Below are 17081 nucleotides of genomic sequence, written 5' to 3'. Positions count from 1 at the left end.
TTTTTTGGTTTAAATGGTTAATTTTCATTTTCAGAGAATCAATATTCCAGCGCATGGTATATTCATACTACAATATAAAAAATAAAAAAAATTGTGCAGAATTAATCTTTGTTTCAAATATAGAAATACTTGGTATGAGAAGTTTTATCTGGTCCAGTACTAGAGAACAAATATTCAAACAAAATTGCATTGCATATAAGAAAATAACCATCACTTGAAGTTAACCAATCACATGTCTTCCCTTGTTTAACCGGTGTACAAGCTTTAGTAACCATGTAACTTCAAGTTTTCAAAATATTTTATAGAAACCCCAAATAAAAAACAATGGTGCTTTGAAGTACACAAGACACATGTTTATGAAACAGACTTGGTTGACAGCAATAAAATGTTTGATTAATTTCTTCAACCGTCAAATTCAAGGGTATATTTTTTCGACCTATTTTTGTTTACAACCGGATGTGATGCACCGTAATTTGGTGGTATTACACATCCAGACTTAGGATAGGCACATAAAGAACAAATAAAAGCCAGTAACAAAAAAAAATCATGTATATTATACTCTAATAGCAATTGGTACTCATTCAACATTTGTACATTTGTAAGTAGCTATTGCAGTTTCTTGCACTTCTTATGCACAGGAAATTTCCCACTGAAATGTTCAGGCAATTCTTCTTTAAAGTATGTTGCTAACATTTCATAGACACTTAAATTTTTAGCAGAATAAACAAGGCTATTTTTAGAATCTGTCATCACTATGACAAACGATCCAATCATCGATTTAAGTTCACACTCTATATCTGAAAGTGATTTGAAAAGCTGTATACTTTTGTTGTCTTTATTTTTCTTGTCAAATTTACACGAGTCTGATATTGTGTTTACTTGATGTAATACAGAGTTTTTGCCTGTCCTTGATTCTCTAAAACATTCTTCTTCTACATAATTATTCATCTGAACAATCAATGCAAGGGCAGTATATTTAAGTTTGTCGTCTGTATAAAATGTATCCAACTGGAATTTGTAGACTACCATTGCATTTATGAAAAGGGCATCATGGCATATAAACTTTGATATATGTTTTCCTTCTTTATATGTCTTAGAGAATAAAGAACATTTACTATAATGAAAAGGAAAAAATGGAAACTCGCTAGAATACTTCTGAATTAGCGTATCATCTATATCAGTATGCCTTTTGGCAACACAATGTAATTCATCACTTGTTAAAGCATACGAAGAATTCATGTTCAACACAAATGAACGAAAAAATGACAACCTTGCATTTTTAAATGAACTATGCTGATAAAGCATCAATGAACAACACGCTACTATTTTACTTTGGCTCCCAAGTAAATCATCAGACATCTTTTCCCACATTTTAATGTCGATCCCACGTTTGATTATACTACCACTACAAAATTCATCAACAATGAATAAAGTTCGATGCCCCTTGACGCAAAGTTTTTTTAACTCGTCTAGTGAAGAAACTGGATGGATTTTGTATCCTTCACGCCTGAGTATTAGTGCGACGTGGCGAGTGGTAAATGTTTTTCCTACACAAAAACTTCCCACAACAGTGATAGACTTTTGCCCGTTCCGTAAAGCTGCCAGTAACGAGGTTGATGCTTTTGTTTCGACAAACATCTTGTCTTCATCCAACCATTTATCTATTTCTTTATAATATACTTCTTCATTAAAATCCTCTTCTTCCTTGTTATCTAATAAAGAAAGGAAAACATACGATTAATAAAATTTATGATAATTCGATTTGATGAATGCATGTAAAATTTAAATTGTTTTGTCATGATTCATTTGTACATGGACTACAATTCATCATTTTGTTATATTTAATTCCATATTAATTGAAGCACTTTTATATTATGTTACATATATATGCCAACAAACAGTCTTTAACAAATGATTATGAATATTACAATTCTTTAAGTGAGAACACAAAAAGAGTTTCTCCATATAACTGACCGATTACTTATCATCGATGATATGTATAAATAAATAAAAAAGATATGGTATGAATGTCAATGAAAAAACTCTGCACTAGAGATCCAATAACACAGAAATTAACACATGTAGGTCATCGTACGGCTTTCAACAATGAACAAAGCCCATACTTCTTACTTATTCGTATAGTAAAACGACCAATTGGAGAATTAAATATTTAATCAATTGAACTGAAGTATCTGTATTTAGTTTTCAAATATTGATGTATTTTTCTTGAATCTTTTGAATTTGGAGAGCATGCTTTCAAAATCATATCCTAGATTCATGTTTCTTATCAGACATATCACTCGATTAAGATCGGGTTATGTACAAGGCCTGTCAGTTTATATCTTTTTTAAACAGTGTTTCCTAATTCTAAGTATTTACGACATAAATATGATCGTAATGGCAACAAGAACTATCTTTAAAAAAGATATCCGACGTATTTAAATTTGAGTATATATTTAAAACTAGCATATCGATAACCTTCAAATCACTATGACTTAATGATGCAGGACCTCTTTAATAAAATCTCCATCTGAATGTAACTACAAGAAATTCTTTACTAAGTCTGGTTATATTAAGGCAATAATATATAAAAATATTGGTATGACACCTCCAAATTTTATTTGTCAAAAAATCCAGTGCAAATAACAAGAAACAAATATACATTTACTACTGTTTACATTAAACTTAATTCACGGTTAATAAAGCTAGAAACTATTAGACATTTGCGGAAACTAGGTCTACACCTAGGATTACACCTTAGACTTACGATTACAGTTAAAAAAACAAAGGGTCATCTCAAAATGAAAAAAACCCAAAAAAAACAAATAAAGATACATAGTTAAATGATTTTTTTTATTATGTAAATAAGTCTTTACGGCAGCAAACGAAAACAGCGCATTTGGTCAAAACAGATGTTAATCGCTGTCTTGGATGTCTCCACGAAGTCCCCATAACTTCGTTTTTTTTTAATTCTCCGATTGCGTGTTCAACCTTAACTCTATAGTGGGTTATCAGTCTATTTAACTTTCTACATTTTCTCTGCATATTCCGGGGTTTTCTAACAATTTGTTGTCTAGTATAAGCTGTCAGTACTAGATGTCTGATAGGATAAATTTTGTCGCCCAGCAGAAATAGCCCATCCGGGAAAGGTAGTTGTTGTCCAATATTTCGCATCAACATATATTGCTGAGCATCGTTTTGTTGTCCAAGAAATCCACATTCGACATAACATATCCTGCCTTCGTTCGATATAACAACTTGAGTATGAATGCAGTGATATTGTCTGTATCCCGAATAATATTGTTCCTGTGGTTCTGTTATCGGCCTATAAATTTCAGTTGAAGTTCCGTCAATAGCCCCTACTGCAAACGGAAGTTTTCCCCACCAACCTTATAAGTCCTGCTATTCATCCAAAGAAGGCCAACAAATGAGACGACTATATGTTTCTTCAAAAATAGGTATACATGCATGAATTTCATCTTTAATAATCGAAACACTAACGTCAAATATTACAGAAAGCATGTGATATGACGGATACGATCATAACCAGAGCATAAAAAGAAGTATTCTGTTTTCATATGAAGATGTAGTATCAGCGCCAATGAGACAACTCCCTATCCAAATACCAATTTATAAAAGTAAACTATTATAGGTCAATGTTCGGCCTTCAACATATGCATGCCTTTAGATTGGCATACTTTAACTACAGTTTAACACAACGACCAATATTACAGGGGCGGATCCAGCCATTTTAAAAAGGGGGGTTTCTAACCCAGGAAAAAAAAGGGGGGCTGGTCCAACTACATGTCCCCATTCAAAGACATTGATCGTAAAAAAGTTAAGAAAAAAGGGGGTGTTCCAACCACCGGACCCCCTCCCCCTTCTGGATCCGCGCCTGTATTAAATATGTTAATTATGGTTACATGTTTTTGCTTGAAAACTCAATTGTTCAACTTTTAAATTCATCATAAAAGAGATACATGTAGCATTTGTTTTGAACGACAGTTTGTATTTACACTTTGAGACGACCAAAGTTTAAATGTTACCTGTAAGTGTAATCGTAATCCTAATCGTAGGTGTATGCGAGTTTTCGCAAATGTCTATTGGTAGTATAAGTAGTATATTTCTGTTTACATTCACCAAAACCCCGCGGAAATCTCACATGCGTAGGTGCGTTCTACAAGTCAGGTACGTTCGTACACCAAAGTTTCCATTAAAAAAAATTATAATTGTACCGAATAAACAGCTGTCATGGATGCAAAGAGCTATTGGAGAAACAATTATTTTAATAAAAATATAAATCTTTGTAAGATCTAGTTCAAATATTTATAGTTTTTCACTTGCTTTCCAACACGATATAATTTTCGAGACGTTTTTTCAAACACATCCAAATCACCCACCATGGCAGCATTTTGTCTAATCACAGAAAGGATTTTCGAGCATGCGTATTATGTCGCCATAGTTAAGCGTCCCTAAGTTCAAAGGGCACAAACTGAAACTATACCGAGTGCGTCGGAAAAACGTAAAAGTAGAATATTACTTATGTTTATAACTACAGCGAAATAAATAGTTTACAGATTTGCATATCTCATAAATCGATTAGAAGTATATAAATCCAGGTAGCAAACAGAAAATGGGTGAATTGCATAAATTCCAAAAGGAGGTAGACTTGATGTTTCAAAAGGATAAGCATCGGCTGCTATGCATGCATTACCCACCATGCAGATTCACTTTCAATGAAAATGATACAATAGGGCATAAAACATTATTAGTTAAAGAGCGGTGAAGGATTCAAAAAAGTACAATCACTCATAAGTCGAATTTTTACTGATAACGCCATGAAAAAAAGAAAAAAGAAAAAGACAAAAAGAAAAACAACAAAACACAACATAGTAAACTAAAACTGAGTTGCATAAACCCAACATTAAGCATGGCTGATATCAGGAAGGATATTAAACAGATCAGACACCACATGTGGCACCCGTCAGGTTGTTTAGTTTAATTCTGTATATCATATTCGGGGGACATGAGATGAGATTGTAGTTACGCCAATTGGAACATACAAGACGTCATCAGTAAAACAGATATTCTATAATGGTCAACCAACCTGTAAAGTCGTCCGAAAAATTATGAAATGATGATTCTAACATCACCACTTGGAACCCTTTGTTTTATAGCTTCCTTGTGAGCAGCAACCCACTATCAAGGAAATCATGACACAAAATACTAGCACTGGAATATCGTATCAATTTGGAGAACTTGACTTTGTATGCAGCCGCTACTGAAATGTTGCCCTCAAAAGTGGGAAGTTCGCAAATGGGTAGATGAAATCATCTTTTTTAGTGTGAAATTTTGGTTTAACAACAAATTACTGATCGTTATATACAGATTTAAGACCGCAAAAAAGTGGCGCTTGTAAGGTGAGATACCAATTTGTGGTGATAACTGTATATATTTGGTCGGGTTGATTTCAGTCATTCTTACCTATAACTCTGATAAAGCATTTTTCTCTCAGAATCACACACCAGTTAATGAAGTCCGTAAAGTATGAACAGACACAGGCGTATTATGTAAACGTCATTGATGGATGTATTTGATATTTCGGGCTTTTTGATGAAGCCATTTACGCTTAAAAAGTCTAGCCATAACATGATTAGCGGATTTATATATGTATGTATGACTTTGCAAAACGAGTAATCAGAAGGTTTGAATGTCTCATCCTTGAAGTTTTTTTTTGTGTGGTTAAAAATCTATGAAGCAATATGTGTGTTGTAGCCAACTTGTAGGTATATGAAATGCATATTATGTACTTTTATCTGTGAAGCAATTATCTCTGAAGCAATTAGGTATTGTTAACTGCATAGATTCTTCGTCTTTTTAAGTGAAGTATTGTTTATGGGCGATAGTTTACCCTAAAATCAGGATTTTCATAGACTGCTCAAAACTAATATTTTCATATAAGATTAGACCGTTGTTTTTTCCGTTTGGATAGTTTTACACCAGTAATATTTGGGGACCTTTATACCTTACTGTTAGGTGTGAGCTAAGCCTCCGTGTTGAAGGCCTTACATTGACATAAAATGATCTACCTTTATACATTGATACTTAGATGGTGGGTTGGCACTCATGGCACATTTTCCTATAATTTATCTAATCCCAGATGTTCATTTATCAATATAATTAAAATTATTCTGAAATACTTCAACAATTTTATATCAATATTGTTCGGATACTATGAATGTACAACTACGGAACCCTGGGGTGCCTTTCAGAAACAAACTTATGAGCATAGTGTTTTTTGCATGGCTTTCAAGGAGTTCAGTAGATAACAATTTGATTATTACACAAGCGCAATTATATTTGCTTACGACATATTGTTTTCTTTTAATTTCTTTTTTAAATACAGCATAAAAAGCTTTTTATTGTAATTGTCTGTCTATGCACACTTCTATCTGTATTGCTGTTAAATTCAAATTATTTATTGCAGTGTAGATAAACATTCATGTGATCTACAATCTGTCGATACCTGTAAATGGCATTGAACGAGGTCATGTTTTTCTCTGACTGTTTATGACGTCTGTCCATTAAAATCATTGGATATTGGATATGTACAGATTGATAGTTAAGTCTTAGATGCATCATGCATGATTTTTTTGTATTAGTTGTTAGTGGCTTTGAACTAGCTGTCAGATAAGTGCGATTACTCCCGGATCTATTCTTAGTGTCTTTTTGTTGTCGGGATGTACAAAAACCCGGCCACGTCTACTTGAATTGTATGTTTGTCCATCTGATGAGTTAAGCCTTTTCAACTAATTTTTATAGTTTGTTCTTATGTTGTACTGTTATACTACTGTCCCAGGTAAGGAGGAGGGTTGGGATCCCGCTAACATGTTTAACCCCGACACATTATTTATGTATGTGCCTGTTCCGAGTCAGGAGCCTGTAATTCAGTGGTTGCCGTTTGTTTTTGTGATACATATTTGTTTTTCGTTAGTTTTTTATTTAAATAAGGCCGTTTGTTTTCCCGTTTCATTTCTTAATAGCAACATTCCAGCAGCACCTGCATACAGGGGTATATATCTCCCAATTGATACGATATTCCCGTGCTTGCATTTCCTATCATGATTTTCTTAATAGATGATTGCTGCTTACAAGGAAGCTATTAAACCAAGAGTTCCAAATGGTGAAGTTGAAATCATCCCTTCGTAAATTTTACGGACGCCATCACGAGTTGGTTGACCGTTATGGAATAACCGTTTCACAAATGATATCGGATATGTTCCTTACGTCGTAACTACAACCCCCTTCCCTTTCATGATTGTGACCAAGTGAATTAGACTATTTACCGGATTTGTAATCACATAAGCAACACGACGGGTGCCACATGTGGAGCAGGATCTGCTTACCTTTCCGGAGCACCTGAGATCACCCCTAGTTTTTGGTGGGGTTCGTGTTGTTTATTCTTTAGTTTTCTATGTTTGGTCATGTGAACTATTGTTTTTTCTGTAAGTCTTTTTTCATTTTTAGCCATGGCGTTGTCAGTTTGTTTTAGATTTATGAGTTTGACTGTTCCTTTGGTATCTTTCGCCCCTCTCTTCTCTTGAATTGTTTTGCATTGTCATATCGGGGCCTTTTATAGTTGACTATGCGGTATGGACTTTGCTCATTGTTGGAAACCGTACGTTGTCTGTCATTTTGGTCTCTTGTGGACAGTTGTATATAAAAGTTCAAAGACAGGAAATTGACTTATTTGTAAACGAGAGGCCAAAGAAGGAAAGGGATATCTCACTAGTCGAAATAAAAAATGGAATTGTAAATAATGAAAAAGAGGCACAAACACATGCACACATTATTATACAATTCTTTTGTTGCTTTTCTGAATACATTAATATATATATATATATATATATTATCATTTAAATCGTTCAAGTAAGGGTTAATATTCTTTCTAAGACTTACCTTTTATTGCCTTTGAAAGATCACTCTCCAGTTTCTGTTTTAACACGGTCATTTTCTCCCGTATCTCAACCAAACCTAACATTGCACCTTTTATATTTTCTCCAATGACCTCTGTCTTTAAGCAATCGCACTGGTTTTGCATTGAATCTCCCCCTATTCGTACTATTGCCTAATCAAATATAGAAAATATACATTGTTTTGAAGGAATATCAGTTTACATTCAAACTTATCAATTCAGTTTTAGTAAATATATTTAATTTACAACTAGCAACATGTTTCGAAATTACCTGGAAGTGAAGCGACATGAAACATATAGATCAATTCAAACTTGAAAAACAAACTTGGATAAACAAAAGCAAAAATGCAGCAAAATACAAATATGACAGCCAGTCCCATCCCTCCAAAAATAAAATAACAACACATAAAAGCAAACAGCAAACACCACTGAAACATAGGATCTTAACTTGGAACAAGGAATATATTTAATGATAGACCATCTAAAATGGAAACCACTGCAACAACGAAGCGATGTTCTATAAAATAGAGAATAATATGGTAGCAATAGAGAAAGCAGGACGACTCACACCATCAGTAAGACAAGGGAGAAATATACATCCTGAGGCATACCAAGTACCGCACTCACGTATTGATGCACACAACACATCGTACTTACCACAGAATATAAGGGACTGGAACGTCTTACCACCAGACATCCCACAGGCAGAGACACTAGGTGCCTTCAAAGCCCTAGAGTCAAACATCTAGAGCCTTGGAGGCTCCTATAACTAATAAACTGACATAACTAAAAGAAAAGGACAAACAGACAAACAACAGTACAAAAAACACAAAATCGTCATAAAAACTTAACATTTAGAGACACAAACTAATACACATCTAATAAGTGGAAACATTTTTTATATTCCTGACTTGGTACAGGCATTTCCTTATGTAGAAAATGGTGGATTAAACCTGGTTTTATAGCAAGCTATCCTCTCATTTATAACACTGTATGAAATTCGTGTTGAATTCAATTATATTGAAAACAATGCGCGATCAAAAGAAACAGAAATAAAAGGTAAAAACGTCAAATATTTTGCGGAATAGCAGTCAACTTTGAAATACAATCTTAATTACTATAAAAAAAATTAACTGCTTCAACAAAGAAACAAAGACAAAGCAACTATACATGTACAAGGTACATATGCAAATAGAGAAAGACAATAACTCAAAATTAATCATAACACAATAAGACAGTTAATGGCTGTATGTATAAATAATGAGCCCCGTCATGAATAAATTTTCAGAAATGGTCTAAACTAATGGTTTTCCTGTTTGAATGGTTTTACACTAGTAATGTTGGGGCCCTTTATAGCTTGTTGTTCGGTTTGAGCCAAGGCTCCGTGTTGAAGGCCGTATTTTAACCTATAATGGTTTACTTTTTAAATTGTTATTTGGATGGAGAGTTGTCTCATTGGCACTCACACCACATCTTCCTATATCTATAAACAGTAAAGGTTACAAAAATCGAAAACAAACAATGGAACGATGAAACGTAATTCCAATGTAAAACAACACCAGTTCATAGACACTATTCTTTAAGACTGTTATATACTAGTACCATATGTGAAGTTGTTACCAATATCTATCATCTTATTAGGTCTATTAGCTCACCTCCTATACATTTATAGGAATATGATTGGTTAATAGCGACCTCGTGGAGACCGTGTATATTCAATATTAGGTTAGTAGGGAGGCTGGTCGAATTTCAATACACAGTCAGTAGTGAATTTACAGGCTTTGTTTGATAATTAAAAAGTATTGAAAGATCTGTTTAATATTGTTATACAAGGTTGTTGATAATAGATATTTGTCGTTTACAATATTTTGGTTAGTGCAGACAAATTGAAGAAGAATCTTAAAATTGAACACTTGAACACTTTTTAAACAATAATAACAAGATGCGTTATGATAGCAAATAATATAAAAAAAAAGATGTGGTATGATTGCCAATAAAACAACTATCCACAAAAGACCAAAATAACACAAACATTAACAATTAAAGGTCAACGTACGGCCTTCAACAATGAACAAAGCCCGTACCGCATATAGTCAGCTATTTAAGGCGCCGATAAGACAATGTAAAACAATTCAAGCGAGAAAACTAACGGCCTTATTTATGCAAAGAAATGAACGAAAAACAAATGTGTAACACATAAACAAACGACAACCACTGAATTACAGGCTCCTGACTTGGGACAGGCACATACATAAATAATGTGGCGGGGTTAAACATGTTAGCGGGATCCCAACCCTCCCCTAACCTGGGACAGTGGTATAAAAGTATAACAAAAGAACGAACTATAAAAATCAGTTGAAAAAAGCTTATTCATCAGATAGACAAAAAATAAAAGTGGACGTGTCCGGGTACTTATACATCCCTAGAAGACTTTAGTCTAAATTCCACAAACAGAGATAGTCGGTAAAATAAATTCGTTACAAAGTGTGCTAGTGACCTAATATGATATATGCAGGGGAAGTAAATTCAATACGGAATTTACTGACCCTGTATATATCATATTAGGCCACTAACACACTATGTAACTAATAGTATCTTTCATTGTACGTTTTAGAAACAGGACAAAACATTCTTTGACACAACCCTGGCTCATCAACTTTCTGTTCAGATAGTTATCAAAGGTACCAGGATCATAATTTAGTACGCCAGACGCGCGTTTCGTCTACATAAGACTCATCAATGACGCTCATATCAAAATATTTATAAAGCCAAACAAGTACGAAGTTGAAGAGCATTTAGGATCCAAAATTCCAAAAAGTTGTGCCAAATACGACTAAGGTTATCTATTTATGGGATTAGAAAATTCTTAGTTTTTCGAAAATTCAAAGCTTTAAATTCAGGAAATTTATAAAATTGACCACATAATTGATATTCATGTCAACACCGAAGTGGTGACGTTTGATAAAGTCTGAGTAGCAAATGCGTGCACTTCAATGCTGAATGAGTCGGGAACGGTATATTCCATCCGCAGGGAAAATTAGCATATTCATAATTTCAGAATTTAAAACGTCTTACTTGCCGTATATTCGGTTATGAATATGACCTCCTTTGTATTATTTGAGGTACAAATATCAAAATGAGGCAAAGGAAGACCTAGTCTAGTCCCGAAGGATAATTCGATTGAAAACAATAAGAAAAGTTTGGATTTTAATTGAAAAGAACATCATCTATATACCTGAATGTGGAATTAAATGATCGGTCTAGTTATCTATTCGTTGGATGTGTTTTATGTTTTGATTTTGACATTTGGTTAGGGACTTTATTTTTTGAATTTTCCTCGGAGTTCAGTATTTTTGTGATTTTACTTTGATTTTCTTGCCTAAAAGAACTCCGACTCATGAAAGTTAGAAGAGTTCAAAACGGAGAGGAATCAGTTCATTCCCAAAGGAATGCATCCAATTTGCTATACGATCTGTCTTAAATAAGCATGGTTTACCTTTTTGTAAACTATTAACAAAATTTGCTAATTGTGTCACAAAGAAATTAATTTATAGCGTGTGCTGTTGTTTCTATATTGAAAAGCATTATCAATTATTGCTAAAAGGCAAATATGCAATTTCACATGGGGAATGGTGGTAAACGGAATTGAAAACATGATTAATTTCAGAGAAAGATCGAGAGTTTAAATTTACTGTAAACACTCTACGCTTTGCATCACTTTTTCAAATGCTCGTTTAAGAGCTTAAGATCAAAAACCTCATCTTTTTTCTTTGGAGTATTTGAGAGTCAATATATGGTTAATACCACTACGAGAGTAAAAAGTTTCACAAATGAGCTTCTCTTTAACTTAATTTTAATGTGCGTATTGTTATGCGTTTACTTTTGTTAAGGGGCGAGCTGAAGCACATCTCCGGGTTCGGGAGTTTCTCACTGCATCGAAGACCCAATAGTCGCCTTTGGCTGTTGTCTGCTCTATGGTCGTGTTGTTATCGCTTTGACACATTCCCCATTTCCCTTCTCAATTTTATTGTAATGTACCGTTGTCTATAGAAATTTTGTAAGCTTGGTCTTACTTCATCTTTAAGAGGATAAAAGAATCTTGATTTCAAAACTGAGAACACGCCATCTTAAAAGTCCTATGGAAACTTGCAAATGGTACATGTACAACATGACCAGCACCGGTCGTGTATATACGTTATAAAATGGATGTATTGTTGATTAATACCATCATTATATGTTTGCTATAATAGTACTATCACATATCCATCTCTTCTAAAAATGCAAAAAGATTCTGTCATTGTGTCACTGTCAGTTATTATGCGATTTGACTTTATTTGCCAAGAAACTATCTACCTTCATTTAATAAGATGCATTCATCTTATAATTTATGACTTAAGAAATTACACCCTTGTTATTATTCTGTTTTTATTGTATTTGATTTGTAATTTGTCCTCATGTAACATATGTGTTGTGTCTGAATGTAAAAAAAGAATTGAAATGACTGGAGGAACAACTTCGCCCGAAACGAACATATTTTACAAAGATGCGAATGTGTGTAATGCCAACTTAAGCCAGTCTTACAAACTTTATAAAACTAATGCCTGATCAACACAAAGTGCATCAACATATTGGGAGAAACTGTAGTGTTCTGAAAGGATTTCTGATCCTGTTCCACATATTTACAACCGACGTGTACGTTAATTATGTTTAGAATAGCAATTTCAAGTAAAATATGTCAATACTAGGATGCTCGTGATGTCTAAGCGACACCACAATTGACCGTTCTGTGCTGACATTTCTAGATTATGGTTGTTCTTCAAGTTATCATTACAATTAACATAAAGGAGTAGGGGCAATAAGGCCCTTATTTGGCCCAAAAAATACTGCAAATTTAAAAGTTATCATACATGTTTTTAAATTACTGAAAACTTGACTAAGATATAAGGTGCTTAGAAAAACAAAACAAATTTGACATCAAACAAGTAACCATGGCAACGAATCATGACCTAATTTGCATATTTTGTTAAATTTCGTGATTTCCCTTGTTTTTTCATCAAAAATGAAATCGCAAAGGTCAAATAATGGTTGTTATCATAACTCCATCTTGCATGCAACACCTTACTTTGTGACGAACCACAGAAATTGCAATCTTTGCTAGTTCAGGGTAACGATCCATTTACCTACTCTTTACCCTTGGCGGATTGAGATAAAATTTCGGAGACATTAGGCAATGATGATGAATCCAATCAAAAAGCGTCTATAACATGATCATGTGTAAATGTATAAAATGTAGGTGAAAAAATTACCACGTGCTGCTTGTGCAACAAGTCTTTACATCCCAAAACATACGACGATATTTAGTAACAATTTAGATGTTTTTATTAACTAATAGAAGTTAATGTGTATGATTCTAATACAAATGAATGAATTTCAACGTCTATTCTCGTTTCCTGCTTCAACAAGTGTGTAAACCGTACCCGCTGCCGTGTTTCCATCTAAAAATTGAAGAGTGCTACCTTTGGTTAAGAATAATGTATTTGGAAAAGTCGCGACTTTTATCTACCGATTATCTCAAATGTTGGCTTTTTCTGCTAAGGTTGGAGACGAGGAAAGTGGATCGTAACGCTGGGAAATCAAATATGAATGATTTCTAAAGCATATACATTGAGAATGGTTTTATTTATATGCCGGATTTTTTATTTTGATAAACACGCCTATTTTTCTATTAATTGATTTGGTATCTAAAAAGAAAGTTGACATAACAACAGATAATAGCTGTGCGTCCTTATTTGCTTCACATTTTGTTTTCTCATATGAAGCAGAAACCAAAAAGAATCTCCAGAAAAACTTGATGGAATCTTGCGGAATAATTTCTTTTCATTTTTCTTTCCTAACTGCTATATTGCAGACATTCTGTTTTTAAATCCCCATTTTCAGTGAGTGTACTGCACCTTTGATATCCCATGAATTTATGATTAAGGGTACAAATTGAGTTAGTACAATTGTTACACCATTTCAGTTTTTGACGCAATTATTTTATAGCAGACTCACCGTCTTATAATCTAGTCAAAAGGAGAATCCTTAGTTTCTGCTTTGCCTATAGATCATGCTTGGGTATAATTATCGATCTTTCTAATTGATATTTTTTTTAACTTGTGTGTCAAATTTAATGTTAAAGGCTGAAAGGTTTTACCCACAAGGCTGACATTTTCCCCATGTTTTATTTTGCACATATTTTGGTCCTTAGTAAAAGTTGTTGGTGCTGTATTTAGACCACTCTATCAAGAAATTTGTTTTACATCACACATTTAAATATTATACAACGTATTCATGTTTTTGAGTGTTGATTTAAATTTTAACTTGTATATTATTTGTAAATATATATATTTATTGTAGAGCAATATAATATTTTCCACAGAATGTAACCAACAGTTAGCGTGCAATAAATTCTAATATTGCAATAGTGCAATACATTTTAAATTCATGACGTCATCAACGTTTAGTCTTAGTTAAATCCACTTTTTACTTTCAAATATTATAGTGCTATACAATAAAAGGGTTATTGCATGCATATTAGGGAATATAATAATCTTTATTTGTCATATAAGTAACATTATACTTGTGACATAAACAAAAGTAACAACAACAATAAAATAACTGAGTTGAACACACACATATCTATATATATACAAGTAAAACTAACTAAGAGTCCCCTGTCCTCAGCTCTAAAGACTGTTTTATAAAGGAACTTGGTTTTTTTTCACTTGGTTTATATTAGAAGGATTTAGTAGGATTACTAGTTTTTGTGTATCAGATAGATTTGGAAACATAGGATTATATATTGCCATGTCATTAAAACGTTTATACGTAAAACGTTATTAATTTGACAGTGGAGGAGAAAGTGATTTTCATCTTCATAGGTTTTACAAGTTGGACATGTTCTATTGTCTCGAGAAAAAGTTTGTTATTTTCGTTCTAACTATTTATTTTATTTTCCAGTAGTTCTGAATAAAATTTACTTGTTATATTCTTAATCCAAGTATTTAATTTGTTCCATGTTTTGACAGGACATTACTTTTTTGTATATCAATATTTATTTCTTGTGTTGAATCTTTTATAAAGTGGACCAAGTCTAAACTCCTTGTGAATCAAGGTGTTTACTTAATGTATAACTTTCTTTTAGTAACGGGTTTATGTTTTCAGTATTTAATCTAGCCCAATAAAGAATTGCTTGTGTTTTTATATATTTTTCTATTGGTTGTCTACCAAGTCCATCTTTAACACCTAAATTAGCAGATGTTTTTTAAGTACTTAGAATATATTTACAGAAATTAACATAAACCTTTTCGAAGGGAGTCTTATCCAAATATTGGAAATTATCTATATCTTTGTTTTGAGATTTTAATCTGCCTTTTGCTCTATAATAAGAATGATATGTATCCATGTATGATATTTCAGCATTATATGTTAAAATTGGTTTTATAAGAGAATCAAAAAGATTACAGGATATATTAACAGGGAAATTTCCCAAAAAGGCTGCATGTGTATGTAGAAATTTATTCCTTTAACTCTACTTTCCGCTTTATAGATGACGTTCTTTCACTAAACAATTCAAAATTTGGTGACTATGTGGATCGCATTTATCCCATCGAATTGGAGATAAAGGATACTACAGATACAGTTAAATCGGCTTCATATTTTGACTTACATCTCGAAATTGACAATGAGGGTCGGTTGAAGACCAAACTTTACGACAAAAGAGATGATTTCAGCTTTCCAATTGTGAACTTTCCATTTCTAAGTAGCAACATTCCAGCAGCACCTGCATACGGGGTATATATCTCCCAATTGATACGATATTCCCGTGCTTGCATTTCCTATCATGATTTTCTTGATAGAGGGTTACTGCTTACAAGGAAGCTATTAAACCAAGAGTTCCAAATGGTGAAGTTGAAATCATCCCTTCGTAAATTTTACGGACGCCATCATGAGTTGGTTGACCGTTATGGAATAACCGTTTCACAAATGATATCGGATATGTTCCTAACGTCGTAACTACAATCCCCTTCCCTTTCATGAATTTGACCTACCGAACTAGACTATTTACCGGATTTGTAATCACATAAGCAACACGACGGGTGTCGCATGTGGAGCAGGATCTGCTTATCCTTCCGGAGCACCTTAGCTCACCCCTAGTTTTTGGTGGGGTTCGTGTTGTTTATTCTTTAGTTTTCTATGTTGTGTCATGTGTACTATTGTTTTTCTGTTTGTCTTTTTCATTTTTAGCCATGGTGTTGTCAGTTTGTTTTAGATTTACGATTTTGACTGTCCCTTTGGTATCTTTCGTCCCTCTTTTCTCTTTTACACTCGCAAGCTCATGCGATATAAAATTCTACTCGGGACAATATTCCCCAATATCCATGCAATAACCCTATAATATTATTCCTTGATATGCACGAATATATAATTATCCTTTTAAAACTATAACCACCAAGTTTACTTTTTCGTAGACTTATTTACCTTAACGATTGTGTCCCAAATTTCGAGAAAAGCACTGGTGTCAAATGATTTCGTCGTCGTATTATCAACAATGAACTGAGTGTAGAAATATATTCTTGTTAGGTCTGCATCAATACTGGTGTCTATAGGATCTGGAAGTTCTTTGTCTAATATTCGAAATCCTTTGTCGTGTTTGAGGAGGAACATCATTAAGGGTAGATCACAGTTTTCAGGATTGACGTCTTTCACTGCAACAACAATTATGATACTTTAGTTTGCTATGAAATTCACTAATTCGGAAATTAAAATGAAATAAAAATTTATCATCTGTAAATATAAAACTAATTCTTCGTGAGGACATCTGTGTCGCTTTTCACAATACTTGACAAAAGTCAATCGATAAAACTCTATTCTGAAGCTGGCAGTCACACTATACACTGTGTTATCCTCATATTTCATGTTTATAACATTCTTGATATGTATTAACATATGAAAAGTCTTGAAGAAAACCAAAATCACTTGTAAGCTCAGGGAAGCACATTAAATGTAAGAGCAGAACAACGACACAACACTAAAATGTTACACACACAGAAACGGACCAGGCATC

At 33.4% G+C, this 17081-nt stretch overlaps 1 protein-coding gene across 1 annotated transcript; it reads right to left on the bottom strand.

Moving 5' to 3' along the window:
- Positions 1–588: 588 nt before the first annotated feature.
- On the bottom strand, positions 589–16709 carry LOC134693371 (uncharacterized). The gene is made up of 3 exons (XM_063554153.1): positions 16496–16709; positions 7960–8128; positions 589–1712 (listed from the first exon to the last, which is right to left on the bottom strand). The coding sequence occupies exons 1-3, from the start codon at positions 16682–16684 to the stop codon at positions 607–609; spliced, it is 1464 nt and encodes a 487-aa protein (XP_063410223.1). The 5' UTR covers positions 16685–16709; the 3' UTR covers positions 589–606.
- Positions 16710–17081: the final 372 nt, after the last annotated feature.

This window comes from Mytilus trossulus, chromosome 12 (genome assembly GCF_036588685.1).
Source record: "Mytilus trossulus isolate FHL-02 chromosome 12, PNRI_Mtr1.1.1.hap1, whole genome shotgun sequence".
Taxonomy (NCBI): Eukaryota; Metazoa; Mollusca; class Bivalvia; order Mytilida; family Mytilidae; genus Mytilus; species Mytilus trossulus.
Note: the sequence above shows the minus strand (reverse complement) of the source record. Positions and strands in the feature narration are given on the sequence as shown.

Excerpts from the sequence above, each read along its gene's own strand:
- LOC134693371 (XM_063554153.1), bottom strand. The coding sequence starts at position 16,684 with ATGATGTTCCTCCTCAAACACGACAAAGGATTTCGAATATTAGACAAA. Across the intron at positions 8,129-16,495 it reads TTTGGGACACAATCGTTAAG|GCAATAGTACGAATAGGGGG; the intron begins GTAAATAAGTCT and ends ATATTTGATTAG. Across the intron at positions 1,713-7,959 it reads TCTTTCAAAGGCAATAAAAG|ATAACAAGGAAGAAGAGGAT; the intron begins GTAAGTCTTAGA and ends TTTCTTTATTAG.